Source organism: Narcine bancroftii, chromosome 3 (genome assembly GCF_036971445.1).
Source record: "Narcine bancroftii isolate sNarBan1 chromosome 3, sNarBan1.hap1, whole genome shotgun sequence".
In the NCBI taxonomy this organism is placed as follows: domain Eukaryota; kingdom Metazoa; phylum Chordata; class Chondrichthyes; order Torpediniformes; family Narcinidae; genus Narcine; species Narcine bancroftii.
In genome coordinates, this window is record NC_091471.1 from 64,100,569 (window position 1) to 64,117,926 (window position 17,358).

At 40.8% G+C, this 17,358-nt stretch overlaps 1 protein-coding gene across 3 annotated transcripts in view; it reads left to right on the top strand.

The window, feature by feature from the left end:
• Nucleotides 1-17,358, top strand: part of LOC138757217 (myosin-IIIa) — a 171,964-nt gene that overhangs the window by 73,177 nt on the left and 81,429 nt on the right. For all 3 annotated transcript variants that reach the window (XM_069924200.1, XM_069924198.1, XM_069924199.1), the window contains exons 7-9: nt 1,255-1,357; nt 6,627-6,752; nt 15,143-15,251. In XM_069924200.1, coding sequence (XP_069780301.1) covers nt 1,255-1,357; nt 6,627-6,752; nt 15,143-15,251 — 338 coding nt within the window. The remainder of the gene's footprint in view (nt 1-1,254; nt 1,358-6,626; nt 6,753-15,142; nt 15,252-17,358) is intronic.

Below are 17,358 nucleotides of genomic sequence, written 5' to 3' on the forward strand. Positions count from 1 at the left end.
CCTGTGCAGCAGCTTTGAGTGCCCTCTGCACATGTACTCCAAGATCTCTCAGTTTGTCCACACTACTCAGAGTCCTCCCATTAATATCATAACAGTAAAAATAAATGATTTGGATGAAAATGTAGGCCAGTTGATTTTGCAGATGACATGATAATTTCAGAGTTGTGGATGGTGAGGAAATTTGAAAATGTGGGCAGGAAAATGGCAGATGAAGTTTAATCCAGACAAGTTGTGTCAAGTTCAAGAGAGCATAGGTTTAAGGTGAGAGGTGGACAGTTTAAGGGACATTTGTGTGGCAAGTTTATTTTTACATGTTGATATGTGCCTGGAACATGCTGCCAGGGGAGGTGGAAGAAGCATTTAGTCAGGCACATGAACAGGCAGAGGATGGAAGGATGTAGATCATGAAAAGGCAGATGGGTTTAGTTTAAATAGGCACAATGGTCAACAAAAATGTTGGAGCTAAATGTCCTATTGATCTGCATTTTTTTATTCTCTCTCAACTCTAGGAATATCATTTGCATGTTTTTGTGTGAAAATGATAAATCAATCATGTTATTTCTCACATTTATATTTTAAATTGAAGATTTGTGTTTGTCAGTGAATTGAACGTTTATCTTTGACACACAAGTCCACTTGTGTATAAACATTCCAATGTTTTTTATAATTTATAGATTTTTCCACATTGAATATACATACATTCTTAAACTTAACATTGATTAATTATATTGATCAATATACAATGTGGTTATAAGAGGAAAAGAAAGAAATAATAGCACCTCCCCCCACCCCCCACCCCCCACCCCCCCCCCGGGCACAGGAGAACTAAAAAGGAAACAAAATAAAAATAATTAAAAGTGAGTGCCATTCAACAAACATAATCGTATCTTCTCACTGGGGTTGTGGGAGGCTATTATGAATGAGGCTACAAAGAAATATTTTAAAAAAATTAAGACATTCCAATGTTTGACACCCATTTGGTTCCAAAGATTTGTTTTCTTGCAGTCCCCTATTGTGGCAAAGCAAGGCATTAACCTAGCTCCAGAAACTTGTGCTTTATTTTATTTGCTTCAATTTTCCCAGAGAACTGTTACTGTAGTTGTTCTTTGTCACTGTAAGCTGCACCACCCATTCATCTAAATGTTTAAATAACTCTTGAAAGGCTTCACCTGCACATTCATTTCACCTGCTGTGTAATAGTATAATGTAAGATCTGGAAATTCATTTGTGATGCTGCAACCTAATCTTTTCAAGGTACCTAAATCACAAATATGGATCTGATGAAACCATCCAGCGGTGGAACAAGAAATACCATGAAGTGTGCAATGCACTGGACATGGTTGGATTTCATGAGCAGGTAAATCAGTGATATTTCCTGATATGTTGGTACCTCCCATTGTAAAGGTATGAATTTTTGGGGTCAATGTAATTGGACGCATCCAATTGTAAGCAATATTTCAAAATTACTATAAGACACGGGAGCAGAAAAAGGCTATTTAGTCCATTGAGTCTGCCCTACGATTTAATCATGAGCTGATAAATTTTCACAGCCCCACTGCCCTGGCTAATCAAGAACTTATCAATCTCTGCCTTAAATAAACCCATCGAAAGCCTCTACAGCTGCCTGTGGCAACGAATTCCACAGATTTACCAACGTCTGGATAAAGAAATTCCTCCGCATCTCTGTTCTAAGCATGTGCCCTCCAATCTTGAAGTTGTGCTCTCTTGTCCTTGATATTCTCACTATGGGGAAACAATCTTCCTGTATCTACTCTGTCCATTACCTTTCAGCATTTGAAATATTTCAAAAGACCCCCTTCCCCCCAAATTATCCTAAATTCCTGTGAGTGCAGGCCAAGCTCTGTCAAAGGCTCCTGATATGATGATCTTTTCATTTTCAGAACGTTCCCTGTGAACCCTCTCCAATGTCAGCACATCTATTGTTAAATGAGGAGCTCAAAACTCTCATCAGTGCCCTATAAAGCCTCAACATCATATTCTTGTATTCTATTCCTCTTCAGGCTATCCTGGACGAGGACTCCTTTTGCATCAAGATGTTTTTAATTTTCTCCTCTTTTAGTAAATAGTCCATTTTTTTTTTCCTCTCTCTATTAAACTGCATGATCGTACATTTCCGACATTGGGCAGAGAAGTGGCAAATAAAATACATTCTCCTAATCTGTCTATGACCTTCTGCAGCCTCTTAGTTTCTTCAACGCTACTTGTTCCACCTACTTTCATATCATCTGAAAACTTGGCCAAAAAGCCATTCATTCCATAATCTAAATAATTAATATACAACAAAAAAGTTCACCCCTGTGGAACACCACTAACCATGTGTGGCACCTTGTCAAAGGTCTTCTGAAAATCCAAATATACAGCATCCACTGCATCTTCCTTTATCCAACCTGCTTGACGTTTCTTCAAAAAATTCCAACATTTCTTCGAAGAATTCAGAGGTTTATCGAGCAAGATTTTCCCTTGGAGAAACTATGCTGGCGTTGGCCTTTTTAAAAAAATTTCTGTGCACCTCCAGTACTTCATAAAGTCATCCTTGACCATTGATTCCAACAACTTCCCAACCACTGTTGTCATAATTGCCATTCTGCCACCTCTCTGCTTTTTTAAATAGTGGAGTGACCTTTACAATTTTCCAGTTCTCTGGAACCATGCCAGAATCTATTGTTTCTTGGAAGATCAGCCTCTAATCAGCTGCTAATTTCAGAACCTGAGGGTGCATTCCATCTATCCTGGGAGATTTATCTATGCTTAGAACTTTCAATGCCCCAAGCACCTTAACTGTGTTGATCATGACAGCATCTGTGTCTCTTCCCTGACACCCTTGGAAGTCCTGTATTACTGCTAATGTCTTCGACAGTGAAGACTGATGCAAAAAACTAATTCAGTTCTTCTGCCATCTCCTTGTCTCCCATTATAATTCCTCTAGTGTAATTTTTTAATCAGTCCTATATCTACTCTGGGGTTTTTTTAAAAACTCTTAATATACTTTTTTTTAGAAAGCTTTGGGTATCCTTTTTGATATTATTTGCTCATCTCATTTCAAAGTTCATCTTTTCCTTCCTCAGGCACTTCTGTATCCCAACTTTTTGTTCTGTCATTAGAACCATTGTTATATAGAATTAGTCTAGAAAAGTAAAGCCAAGATACAAATTTACTATGAGCTTTCTGAACAGAAGAGCACAAATGATATGCCATATGGCCTGTTTGTATTTCCATTTCTTTTGTTCTCAATTATCAATTAAAAAAAACTCCAAGGTCAACTTACTGCATCAGGAAGTTCTGGAAAGAGAAAATGCTAATTTGAAATAACAGACCAAGTGTTCTCCATTCCCCAAGCATGATCCTCACCACACCCTATCATGAACACCCATTCCAATACTTAGTAGGAATGAGAAGACCAATCTGGAAAACTTGATAAATTTAAAATGCACATCCGTGCATGGAAGGAAAAATTAATTTTCAAGCTGGCTAAAATAGGAGCAAACTGGGTTCCGACATTATAGTATGGAGCACTTCAATGCATGCAAGTGCAGTTTGAACTGTCAGAAATCATAGGATTTTGAAAATGCTTGTTTTTTTTTCCTGATATAGATATGTATTGAAAAGTTGGTAGATCATTTTTTTTAAAAAGTGAAATATTTCTCAGAATTCTAAAATATCACTGTGTGCTGGCTTGAGGCGGTTCACTTTGGAAGTTTCTTCCCAGCTCCCAATGTCCAAGACACAGGTCGTCTCGTTGTGCTGAATTATTTTATAAGGCCCTTCATATGGCCATTGCAGGGGTGTTCTGTGTGGACCTCTGCGAACAAACACTAATCCACCCCGTTGCAGGTCGTCAGATACATACGATGGTACTATTCCATGGTGCAAAGTGGGTATCGGGGCTAAATTCCTTAGCCTCTCCCTGAGTTTTGCGTGGATCTCTGTTGGTGCGTCGTCTTACACGATGCTGGAAGGAATTCTCCCAATATGGTAAGCGCAGTGTCATAGACCAGTTCAGCGAAAGATGCCGCCAAATCCTCTTTGGGTGCCATGCGGACCCAGGAGAGTTCTTCCACTCTATGGTCCTTGGAGTCATGCCATCAGGGCTGATTTTAGGTGCCTGTGGAACCATTCCACCAGGGCATTGGACTGTGAATTGTACGCCATCGTCCTGTGGAGCTGAGTTCCCAGCAGCTGTGCTATTGCAGACCATATGATTGACATGAATTGAATTCCTCTGTCCAAAGTAATGTGGGCAGGGAGACCGAATCATGCAACCCAGGTTGCAATGATCATTTTGGCACATGTCCCCGCTATCATGTCTGCTATGGGAACTGCCTCAGACCACCTGGTAAATCTGTTCACTATCGTAAACAGGTACCTTGATCCTCTGGACACTGGTAACGATATCTGCATGATCAAACCTCCTATGTGTTGACTGAAAAGGCTGAAGGCTGTAACGGTGTTTTTACTTGCCTTTGTCTCTTGGCAGTGTGTGCATTTTCTGGCCCAGCGCCTCACCGGTTTCTAGACCCTGTGCCACACAAAGTGACTGGAAATTATTTTGACAGTTGCCTGGTTTGAAGGGTGGGCTAACCCGTGCAAGGCGTCGAAAACTTGGCGTCTTCAGGCAACAGGAATGATGGGATGAGGGTTGTCCTGTTGAAACGTCACACAGAACTTTAATACCCCTTGGTCCCATGGGTACGTCCTTTAAGTGGAGTCCATTGACCGGAGTGTGGTACGTAGGTATCTCCTTGTTCTGTTGTTGTGCCTTCGCTAAAGTGGTAAAGTCCACTCCTGACGACAAGGCGCACACTGACTGGTTTGCACTCGGTGAAAGTGCATCGGCAACCATGTTGCTGTTCCCCGAGGTGTGCTTGATTGTAATAGAGAATTCAGATCTGTATGACAGGTGACATTGCTGGCGAGCAGACCATGGGTCCGACACTTCAGCAAATGTGAAGATCAGGGTTTTATGATCCTTGAAGATCGTAAATTCCCTACTCTTGAGAAAATACTGAAAATGACAGATTGCCAGATACAGTGCCAGCAACTCCCTGTCAAATGCACCGTATTTCTTCTCCGGGGGTCGCAGAAGCTGGCTGAAAAAGGTAGTGGCTTTCATTGGCTGTCAACCAACTGCTCTAGAATGCTGCTTACTGCCACTTCAGAGGAATCCACTGTGAGGACCGTAGGGATGTTTACTTGTGGGTGGATGGGGAAGATAGCTTTGGCCAGGGCATTTGTCTCATCTGACCACTCAACCTCTTTGGATTTTGTGGACATCAGGTAAAATAGAGGTTGCATGATCTGGGCCGCAGATGGAATAAACCAATGATGGGAATTAACCATACTGACAAATTCCTGTAGTCCTTTAAATGTGTCAGGCCGAGTGAATTGTTGAATGGCTTCCACCTTAGACTGTAGTGGTATGGCACCGTGGCGGTTGATATGATGTCCTGTAAAATCGATAGTTTACAGCCCATATTGACACTTTGCTGGGTTGATTGAGTCCAAAATCATTGACATGGCAGCAGAGAATACGCAGGTGTTCCCGGTGGGAGCGACTGGCTACCAGGATATCATCTAACTAGATGAATATGCCCTACAGTATCCATGAGGCGCTGGAAGGTTTGTGTTGTATTTTTAAGACCAAAAGGCATTTGAAGGAACTTAGATAGTCGTCTATGGAATGTCTGCTTGGTTAACCGGGTCTTGATGATATCCTCTGACCAGATCAATTTTCGAGAATATATGCGCTCATTGTAAGTTTGTCATGAAATCTTGTATGTGAGGGATTGGGTATCGATAGGAGGCTGTTGCATCGTTCAACCTCCTGTAGTCCCTGCACAGCCTTCATCGTCCCATGGATTTAGAAACCATGTGGAGTGGATAGGCCCACAGACCGCCATACAATCTCCTTTTCCTCCATCCTTTGAAACTCATCTTTTGCGAATCGAAGCTACTTGGTTTCATCTGCAAGAATGTTCCTGACCCGGAATTGGGCTTCTGCCTGCTGAAACCATACCAGTGGCTGAGTTGTCCAGAATACTGGTAGCTTTGGTGAAACTGCGTTAGCATCACTTATTTTTTTTTGGGTTCAAGCACTTTTGAACCATCAGGGTCACCAATATGGTGGTGTTCCTCAACGAGCAATGGAAATTACTCGAAACCAAAAACTCATAATTTAAACACCCGCGGCCTTTCCCTTTAACCATTGTGTCTGGCAGGGCAGAAGTGATATGGGCTTCTGGTGCAAGGTTCTCCCCACGTCTAAGACTGTACTATATGCCATCAGTTGCTTTCCTGTCCCCGGTTCACTCGCTGCATACGAGAGTAACACTATGTAGGTGTGACCCTATGCCCCTTAAATACTAATGCTTTAAACTTTTCACCATCTCAAATAAAATTCAGTCTTTCTATTATGTTACCAAAGGCAATGATTTGATTTTTCCACATTTTATTCCAGCTGCAGGTAACCTAATAATCTGTACCAATGTCTAATAATCTAATGGATTGATGGTATTATTTAACACTGTTTTTATCTCTGGCTATAGAGTGCATTAATCCTATAATAATGCATAATTTTAAAAAAAATCATATTTTGCCGTTATTTATAGGAGCAGGTTGACATGATGACAATACTAGCAGGAATCCTATCATTGGGCAATATCCTTTTTGAGCCTCAAGACACTGGAATCCTTAAAGTGACAGATCAGTCAAAAGGATGGCTGAAAGCAGCAGGAGTATGTATATCTTCAATATGTAGTTCAAATCAACTATTGAAATTGAAGGCATGTGAAGTTCCCGCTTGTGAAAGAATTTTTGCAATAACAAAAAAAAAGGTGTTTCTGTTTTGTACATGACTTAACGAACGGCTCTGACCCAAAACTTTGGCATTCTTTTTGTCCCATTGATGATGCGTGACCTGCTGAGTTCCCCCAGCAGATTGATTCTTGCTATGTATTCCAGCATATGCAGTCTCTTGGGTCTCTTTCTATTTTTGGTTATACAGAAACTGGTAAGATATACTTTTATTAAAATCAAACTTTTTGCACAATTGTATCATCATTCTCTAACTAATTAAAACAAAAACTCTTTCTCTTTTACCTACAATACAACCAGGATTCCCTCACCTACTGCTGAGAGGAAAATCTCTCACAAGTCCCTTTTGCACTTGCATCCCACTAAATTGGCCATTCACTGTCATGGGATAGGAATGACTTTTCACACTTGACCACTCCTAACTAGGACACTGAATGCTTTCACACTTGCAAAGAGTCATCCCCGGGGTTAAGACTGTTCTACCTTCTACTGGTGATGTCACAATGCATCGTTAAATACATCGTTAATTATAACATAATTAAGCTTTATGTACAGCACAGTATGAGCCCGTCAGCCCCTGCTGTTGTTGGGCTGACCTATAGAAATCTTTATAAGAGACTGTGGGAAAATGTGAGCAATAAATAGCAAAAGTGGACAATTTTTAAACAGGGTGGGAAAGTTGGTAGCCCTGTCGTGTACAATTTATAAATACCGTGGGGGAAAAAAGTGATGGTGGACCTGCCCTCCCAGAATGCGGCAGAGAAGGGGCTGTATGCCTGGCTGCATACATGGAGCATTCATAGAGGGGTTTCTCTGCTGCATGGATTTCTGGGAAGTCAGGTCCACCATTACTTTCCCCTCCCCCCCCACAGTCTTTATAAATTGTGCATTATGGCACTACCAATTTTCCAACGCTGCTTAAAAATTGTCTCTATTGCTATTTATTTCCTCTCTCTCTTCCCACTGCAACTTTCCCATGGAAAAGTTTATACCTTCATTTTAATTTTCCTTCTGCACTCATGCAAAAACTTGGGTCATTTCAATCCCACAATGCGGTTACCCGTTTCACACTTGCCTGATAGTAACACCAATGTCTACAGAGGCTGGGGATTATACTAGGGGTCGAGGCCATCAATCCTCGGCGTGAGATGATGTCATCTGACGCTGGCATTGAGCTGATTTTGCTTTCATACTAGGTACTTTAGAGGCCGATTGGTGTTTGATTCCTGGGATCATTTGCAAATGAGAAAGGGGCTATAGGGTGCAACCCCACTTGTAACATGGGATTTAGTAGAATAGAAGAGTTTGCGTTATGGAAATCCATAATATAAGCAATTTTCTAGAAATGCGATGCTTCCTAATGAAGGAATATGTTATGACAAATAACAGCTTATCTTGATTACACAACTTGAGGAAGAGCCCCGTTTGGAAATGTTGGTTGCCTTTTACTTCCTCTTCGATGCTGATTGACTACCTGAGTTTTTCCAGCACATTTGTATATTGCTTAAACAAACAATGAATTATCAATCATAATCAGGAACATTTTGGGTGAAATGTACTTGCATCAAAGTGTACTTACAAATTTCCCATTCCTTACAGTTGCACTACCTTTTCTACCATTCATGTAACCAACATTTAATTGCATTTCTTTCTGTCCAAATGCAAGTTTGGCCTCTACTTTCTTTCAAGAAAAGATTGCACAAAAAAAAACTGCAGATGCTGGAAATTTAATTTATATTAAAAAAAATCCTAGGAGCATTCAGCATCTCAAACAGCATATGTGGAGAGAGTTCAGTTCATTGATGCTGGTAGCAGCATGCAGACAGCTCAGTGATCACCAAGAGGAAATGAAGATAACTTTTGTATTCCTGTCACTGCAGATTAGACAATCCTTAAATAACATCAGTATATATAGCCAAACAAGTGTAATGTTTGGCAAAAAAAATCTGTAGAATTTACACCTTATTGCAAAGGACAAAGTGTGTATTCCAGATTCTGTATCGACTTCCTTGATTTTAATTTTTTGATAATTGTTGTCTTGTGAACCACTGAAATGAATAAAAGAACACCATGTATTCAGGGCACTCTATTTATATTTGCACTTTTCTGATGCCATTGGTAAAACTAACAAAAATCAGACACCAATAAACAAAGTTAAAATGATTACACCAATGGTATGGTTTTAAATCCAAAAAAGTTTAACTGCCTGTTCAGTGCCAAGTGGTTATGACTCATGACTCTTTTTGTATTCACATTGATTCCAACCTTTGATCTTAATTTGCTTGGCAAGTATTTTAATTGCAAAATTTGAATGGCAAAACAACTGTTTGCTCTTCCTGAGACCACAAAGTTTGCATTTGTATGGCACCTCCAACAGAGTAAAATATCCCCAGGTAATTCAAATTTTAATGCCAACCAGGTGAGATTATGAAAGGTTGCTGTGAGTTTGGTCAGAGCAGTAGGATTTGAACAGTTCTGCAATGAAAATAGTAGAGGCAGAGATATTTTGGGAGGATATTTGAGAAACTGCCACACAAGTAGGGGAAGACCTAGCTTCCAGTGGCAATGTCAGGAATGTAGAGACAAGCAGGAAGTTCCCATTGTAGGATCCCCCATGTCTCTGCTGGTTTGAGTCAGGAATCAGAAACTGAATGACAAAGTCATGAAAACCATGATAATAATTATACACTGTATTTGATAGATTACTTCAACATCAGGCCATGTACATTAGTGGTGGAACACAGCATGGTACGCTTTAAATAGGTGGCAGAATTTTTAGTGGGCTTGTTTTTTTATGAAGGTTGTAAAGGGAGAAACTAGACAGGATGGCATTGGGAAAGCCTCGCCATCATCTCATCTCTAGGATGTTTGTAACATATCCTTGGGTGATTTATCTAAGGTTATAGGTCTTTTAAGGAATGGGAAATAAAAACAAAATGCGGGAGCTATTCAACAAGTTGCATGGCATCTGCACATAGAAAAACGAATTGCATTTGATGATCTTTAAAACTTGGTATTATTGGAACATATAACCACACAGCATAGAACAGGCCAGTTCGGCCCTACTAATCCATGCCGTAGCAAATCCCCACCTTCCTAGTCCCACTGACCAGCACCCGGTCCATACCCCTCTAGTCCCCTCCTATCCATGTAACGATCCAGTCTTTCCTTAAATGTAACCAATGATCCCGCCTCGACCTCGTCTGCCGGAAGCTCATTCCACATCCCCACCATCCTCTGCATAAAGAAATTTCCCCTCATGTTCCCCTTATAATTTTCCCCCTTCAATCTTAAATCCTCTAGTTTGAATCTCCCCCTTTCTTAATTGAAAAAGCCTATCCACATTTACTCTGTCTGTCCCTTTTAAAATCTTAAACACCTCTATCAAGTCCCCTCTCAATCTTCTACGCTCCAGAGAAAAAAGCCCCAGTCTGCACAACCTTTCTCTGTAACTCAGACCCTGAAATCCTGTCAACATTCTCGTGAACCTTCTCTGCACTCTCTCTATTTTGTTTATATCTTTCCTATAATTTGGTGACCAAAACTGTACACAGTACTCCAAATTTGGCCTCACCAATGCCTTGTACAATTTCATCATAACCTACCTACTCTTGAATTCAATACTCCGATTTATGAAGGCCAACATTCCAAATGCCTTTTTCACCACACCATCTACCTGAGTATCAGCCTTGAGAGTACTATTTACCATAACTCCTAAATCCCTTTGTTGCTCTGCACTCCTCAATTGTCTACCATTCAATGTATATGACCTATTTAAATTTGCCTTTCCAAAATGTAGCACCTCACATTTATCTGTATTAAATTCCATCAGCCATTTCTCAGCCCACACCTCCAGCCTTCCTAAATCACCTTTTAATCTACGGTAATCTATCTCACTGTCCACAACACCACCAATCTTTGTGTCATCCGCAAACTTGCTTATCCAATTCTCCACCCCTACATCCAGATCGTTAATATATATAACAAATAATAGTGGACCCAGGACCGAACCCTGAGGAACTCCACTAGTCACCGGCCTCCAATTGGACAAGCAATTTTCTACCACTACTCTCTGACACCTTCCATCCAACCACTGCTGAATCCATTTCACTACCTCCTTATTTATACCTAATGCCTCCACTTTTTTCCTAACCTCCTGTGGGGAACTTTGTCAAAAGCTTTACTAAAGTCCAAATAGACAACATCCACAGCTTTCCCTTCATCAACCTTTTTTGTAACCCCCTCGAAGAACTTAATCAGGTTTGTCAAGCATGATCTACCCCTGACAAAACCATGCTGATTACTCCCTATCAATCCCTGTACCTCCAAAAATTTGTAAATAGCATCCCTCAGAACACTTTCCATCAACTTGCCCACCACAGACATCAGACTTACAGGCCTATAATTCCCAGGTTTGCATTTGGACCCTTTCTTAAACAGAGGAACCACATGCGCCACCCTCCAATCCTTTGGTACCACCCCCGTGGCCAGTGACATCTTAAATGTTTGCTCATTAACATTGTTTATGACAGTAGGGTGCTCTTTGCATTAGGATTCCTACCAGGATAGGTGGACTATATCATGCAATATTTCTCATCACCCAATAGTCATCCTTTATGCTGGCAATGAGAATGAAATTTTTTTTAAAAGGATCAGTGTTGTGATGACTGCCCTAATCAAGTCTTCACCCAAAATGTTCCTGATTATGATTGATAATTCATTGTTTGTGTAAGCAATATACAAATGTGCTGGAAAAACTCAGGTAGTCAGGAAGTAAAAGGCAACCAACATTTCCAAACGGGGCTCTTCCTCAAGTTGTGTAATCAAGATAAGCTGTTATTTGTCATAACATATGCAAAGGAACTTTTGATTTCAGAGGAAATGTATAAATTACACAAGCACTAAAGCGAATGCATATTTTTGCAACCAGTGGCAGTTCACTTCAGAACCTGAGCTAGATGGTTGATATCAATGGCCTACAACCAAAGGAGGATGAGAAAATGGACATCACCAGTGTGTCAAAGCTTGAAAACATGGGCAATGAGATTGTTTGGGTAGGGGACAAGGAGAAGAGAAATGGTGCTATGTACTTCCTTTTGATTCTTGCAACTATACTCACAAATTTGCTTCATTGGTTGACAAAATGTGGAACAAGTTGGAACAAAATGCAGGTGATGAATGACTGAAAGCATTTGTGACTTGTTTATTAAAAAAAGTGTGCAAGTGGAGGTCTGAGTGATGCATCATCCTCAACTAGTGAGCATGCCTATAAACAATAGAGATTTTAACACTTGAAATGGAGTTTGCATTCAAGAAATTCATTAAATTTTTATTTGGCAGTTAATAAAATTTGCTTTTTATTTCACAAATGGCCCCACTAACTGTCCACTAGCCTCTCTGAGTGTCCTAGGGAATATTTTGTCCGCTCTGGGAGATTTATCCACCTTTATCTTTTTTAACACAGCCATCTCTATCTCCTCGGTTATCCTTATATGCTTCATGACCTCCCCACTATTTTTCTTTACTTCAACTGGTTCAACATTTTTTTCCCTAGTGAATACCGAGGCAAAGAAATCATTCAAAATTTCCCCCATTTCCTCAGACTTCTCACTCAGCCTACCCTCGCTATCTACAAGGGGTCCAATTTTATTTCTCACTAATCTTTTACTTTTAATGTACTTATAGAAACCCTTTGGATTTATTTTTACTCTGTCAGCCAAAGCCTCTTCATGCCTTTTTTTGGCCTTTCTAATTTCTTTCTTAAGATTCCTTCTACACTCCTTGTAGTCCTCCTTCAACTTCTCAGCTCCCTGCTCTTTATACCTCTTGTACACCTCCCTTTTTCTCCTAACCAAATTTCCAATATTCCTCGAAAATCAATCCTCCCTATGACTTCCAGCCTTCCCTTTGATCCAGACTGGGACATAACTACTCTGTACCCTCAAAATTTCTTTTTTGAATATCCTCCATTTTTCATTGACATCCTTACCTGAAAATATCCTGTCCCACTCAATACTCCCCAAATCCCTTCTTATTCCTTCAAAATTTGCTCTTTTCCAATCCAGAACCTCAACTTTAGGCCTCTCCTTGCTCTTCCTTAAAACTACCCTAAAACTAACAGAATTATGATCATGAGACCCAATTGGTTCTCCAATATTAATGTCCGTTACCTGACCTAGCTCGTTCCCTAACAGGAGATCCAGTATTACACCATCCCGAGTCGGTCCTTCTACTAACTGATTTAGAAAACAATCCTGAACACATTTAACGAACTCCAGCCCATCCAGCCCTCTAACCGTATGGGTATTCCAATCAATGTGTGGGAAGTTAAAATCTCCCATGATCACTACCCTATGATTTTCACACATATACGTTATCTCCCTACAAATTTGTTCCTCTAATTCCCTTGGCCCATTTGGTGGTCTGTAAAACACCCCTATTAGCACCCTCTTGCCTCCTCCACCCCTCAATTCCACCCAAACAGCCTCACTGGTCGATCCCTCCATACCATCCTGCCACCTCACGGCAGTAATGTCCTCCCTAACAAGCAGAGCAACTCTTCCTTTTTTACCCCCTGATCTATCACATCTAAAACAAATGTATCCCGGAACATTAAGTTGCCCATCCTGCCCCTACTGTAGCCAGGTCTCACTAATTGCCACAATATCGTGACCCCAAGTATCTATCCATGCTCTCAGCTCATCTACCTTGTTCACTATGCTTCTTGCATTAAAATATATGCATCTCAGAGAGTGACCCTCACATATATTCTCTTTTTTAACCTTCTACCCTAATCTCCATCCTACCTTTGTTATCTTTTTTATTCCTAGCTAGGTGGCCATACTCCCTGGACACTGCTCTCACCCTCTGTTCCTCACCCTCTGTTCCCCACCCCCCTGCCAAACTAGTTTAAACCTTCCCCCACAGCTCTAGCAAATCTACTTGCCAGCACATTGGTCCCCCTCCAGTTCAAGTGGAGTCCGTCCCTCTTGTACAGGTCCGACCTTCCCCAGAAGAGATCCCAATGATCCAGAAATCTTATCTCTTGCCCCCTGCACCATCTCTTTAGCCACACATTCATCCTCCACATCCTCCTATTTCTACCCTCACTAGCTCGTGGCACGGGCAGCAATCCAGAGATTACTACCTTGGAGGTCCTGTTTTTTAACTTCCTACCTAATTCTACATAATCCTGTTTCAGGACCTCATCCCCACTTCTAACTAAGTCATTGGTCCCCACATGGACCACGACTTCAGGCTGTTCTCTTTCCCCTTGCAGAATGCTATGTACTAGATCAGAGATATCCCTGACCCTGGCACCAGGGAGGCAACAGACCAAACTGGATCCCCGATCTCTTCCCACAAACCTCCTATCTGTCCCTCTGACTAATGAGTCCCCAACTACAAGAATCCTATTCTTATCCTTCTTTCCCTTCTGAACCTCAGGGGCAGCCCCTGTGCCAGATACCTGACCCCCACGACTCGTCCCTGATAGGCTGTTCCCCCCAACAATATCCAAAGCCGAATACATGTTGCTGAGGGGCACTTCCACAGGGGTACTCTGCACTGGACAGTTTAAGCTTCAGAAAAGGGTAAAAAGAGTAGTGTGTTTGATAGTAAGAATGCCTTAACATAGTGTTGGTTCCAGGTGAGAGAGGGTGTTGAAGACTTGAAGATTGCAGCTGATCTGTCCATATGAGATGTAAATGGAGGGCAACCGAGGGAAGGAGAGTGGGCAAAAAGAACTAAAGACAGAAAATAGCAGATTTTGGAAATATGAAATTAAAAAATTGATATGTATAAATACACAGACCAAGCAGGATATGTGGAGAGAGGACAAAGCTGAGTTTGCGTTGGAGGCAGAAGGAATGGGCTCAGGCATTAAATCATCCAGGTTCACAAATGGGATAATTAAAGTGGTGTGAAATTATAAATAATTCTAAGGAATTATAAATATAAAGAATTAAGATTGTGCTTCAAAGGGAGATTAGACCAGAGAAGTGGAGAGAAAGGAATCTGTGACCAGGACATTTTGGGTATGAGTGGAACATTTGATCAATGCTGAATTGGTGACACTATTCAAATGTTTTGTCCACCATGGTGATATTGCAGGGAAGTGTTTGTCCATACCAGTGTTGTAACTCCTACAGACATGTTGTATGATTCGCGATTTAAAAGATAAACTTAATATTTTAAAATGGATGTGGATGTGGAAGAAATTAATTCACTTAATATTATGGTGATAATATTATATTTGAAAATATTGGTTAGGAACTCACTGGGCCATACTAATTAATGTTAATTTCAATAGGGTCAGTTTGGTGTTGAGCAAGAAGAACTTTTAAAATGTTTGATTTGTACAATGGCAGTAACTCGAGGAGAATCCATTCAACGGTACCACACCAAACAGCAAGCTGAAGGTATGGACGCTCATTTAATCTGGTAATAATTGAAAGGCTTTTACTTGGCATCTTGAGGTCTGTGCTGCATGGATTGGACCAAGCCAAGATACTGCAGTTGCTGGAAATTTGAAATGAAATTTTAAAAAAATGATTCAAACCCTCTGCAGATCAGGTAGTACTTTGGTGTATGCTTGGAACTGGATTGCTGAATAAATTTACTCCTTGAAGGTGCTGTCTGCTCAATTCATTACCAATGTGAAACATGAGTGCTTGAGGAAATGGTAGGTGCATCTCTTGGAAGAGAGGGTGGGCTCTTTCTGTTCTTGCGAATTTGGTTCCAGCTATTTGAGTTTGGGAGAGGGAAAAAAGTGGAAAAGGATTTCTATTGCTGTTCACAACATTTTATAGCAAATCCATTGTAGAAAGCTATGCCAGCTTGCCTTTGTGATAATGTAACGTGGAAAAATTTTCCACATTGTTTCATGGATGGAATCAAAAATAAAATTGATAGTCAAAGAAGGATATATTATCAGTGGTAGTTGATCAGAAACATGGTCAGAAATAGATTTGGGAGATGGTTCTATAGCAGAAGAAAGAGCTGATAAAATTTCAGCAGAATTGGAGCTCCAGTGGCTTAAAGCACACTTTCCAATATTGGGATTAAGGAAAAGGATTCACAGTAAATCAGTCCAAGGAATGCAGAATACAATCACATGAGTGAGGATTTTTGGTTGTCTTCTGGAGGTTTCATCAGTCACCATCCCAATTCTATTGCAGTAATCCCAAACCTCTGTTATTGGTAGCTTTTACAGCTTGGTGTACAAACCATTTTCACCAGCTCAAAATGACTGGAGCAGAGAATGTTGAGGGGTGATCCGAATGAGGACAATGTGGACAGGAAGAATCATTTTCCCGTGGTGCAGTTGTCCAGGACAAAACAATAAGGGTTTAAGACAAGAGGTAGGAGATTTAAAGAGGATCTGAGGGGAACTTTTTCACACAGTGATTAGAATCAGGAAAGGGCTACCTGAGAAAGTGGTGAAGGCTGATACTTTCAAGGGAAAATAAGAAATCGGAGCAGGAGTAGGCCATCTGGTCCGCCATTCAATGAGTCATGGCTGATCTGATGATAGGCTCATCTCCACTTTCCTTGTATCCCTTAATTCCCCTCCTATGTAAAAAAAAATTAAAAATCTATCCAACCTTGTCTTAAATGGGCAGCAAATTCCATGGATTCACCACCTTCTGGGAAAAGCTGCTCCTCCTCATCTCTGTCCTAAATCTACTACCCTGAATCTTGAGGCTATGTCCCCTAGTTCTGGTCGCTCCCACCAATGGAAACAACTTGGCTACCTCAATCTTATCTATGCCTTTCATAATTTTAAATGTTTCTATGAGATGCCCTCTCATTCTTCTAAATTCTAGCGAGTACAGTCCCAGATAACTATCTTTCTTCATAGGCTAACCCGCTCATCTCTGGAATCAACCTAGTAAACCTCATCTGCACCGCCTCCAAAGCCAGTACATGCATCCTCGCATAAGGAGACCAAACTGCACACAGTAGTCCTGATGTGGCCTCACCAGTTCATTGTAAAGTTTCAGCATAACTTTCCCGCTCCTAAATTCAATCCCTCTGGCAATGAAGGTCAACATTCCATTTGCCTCCTTGATAACCTGCTGCACCTGGAAACTGACCTTTTGGATTCATGCACAAACACTCCCAAATCCTTCTGCTTGGCAGCTGCAATTGCTTTCCTTTTAAATAATAATCTCATCTACCATTTTTCCTTCCAAAGTTACTAACCTCACATTTCCCAACATTGTACTCCATCTGCCAGACCCTTGCCCACTCACTTAACCTATCTCTATCTCTCTGCAGACTCTCAGTATCCTCTGCACAATTTGTTTTTCCACTCAACGTTTAAGAAACATCTTGAGTCACCAAGGCTTTGTCAACAGAAGGGCCTGTATTGTGCTGCACTGTTCTAAGGGTGTAGTCTAATGCAGCTCAATGAGAACAATATAGATGGGTGCAACAGTCAGCACAGATGTGAAACACCTATTTTTATCCTCTTCATAACTTTGATCCCATGGCTCAATTGGATGAACCCTTTACTTCCAGTCA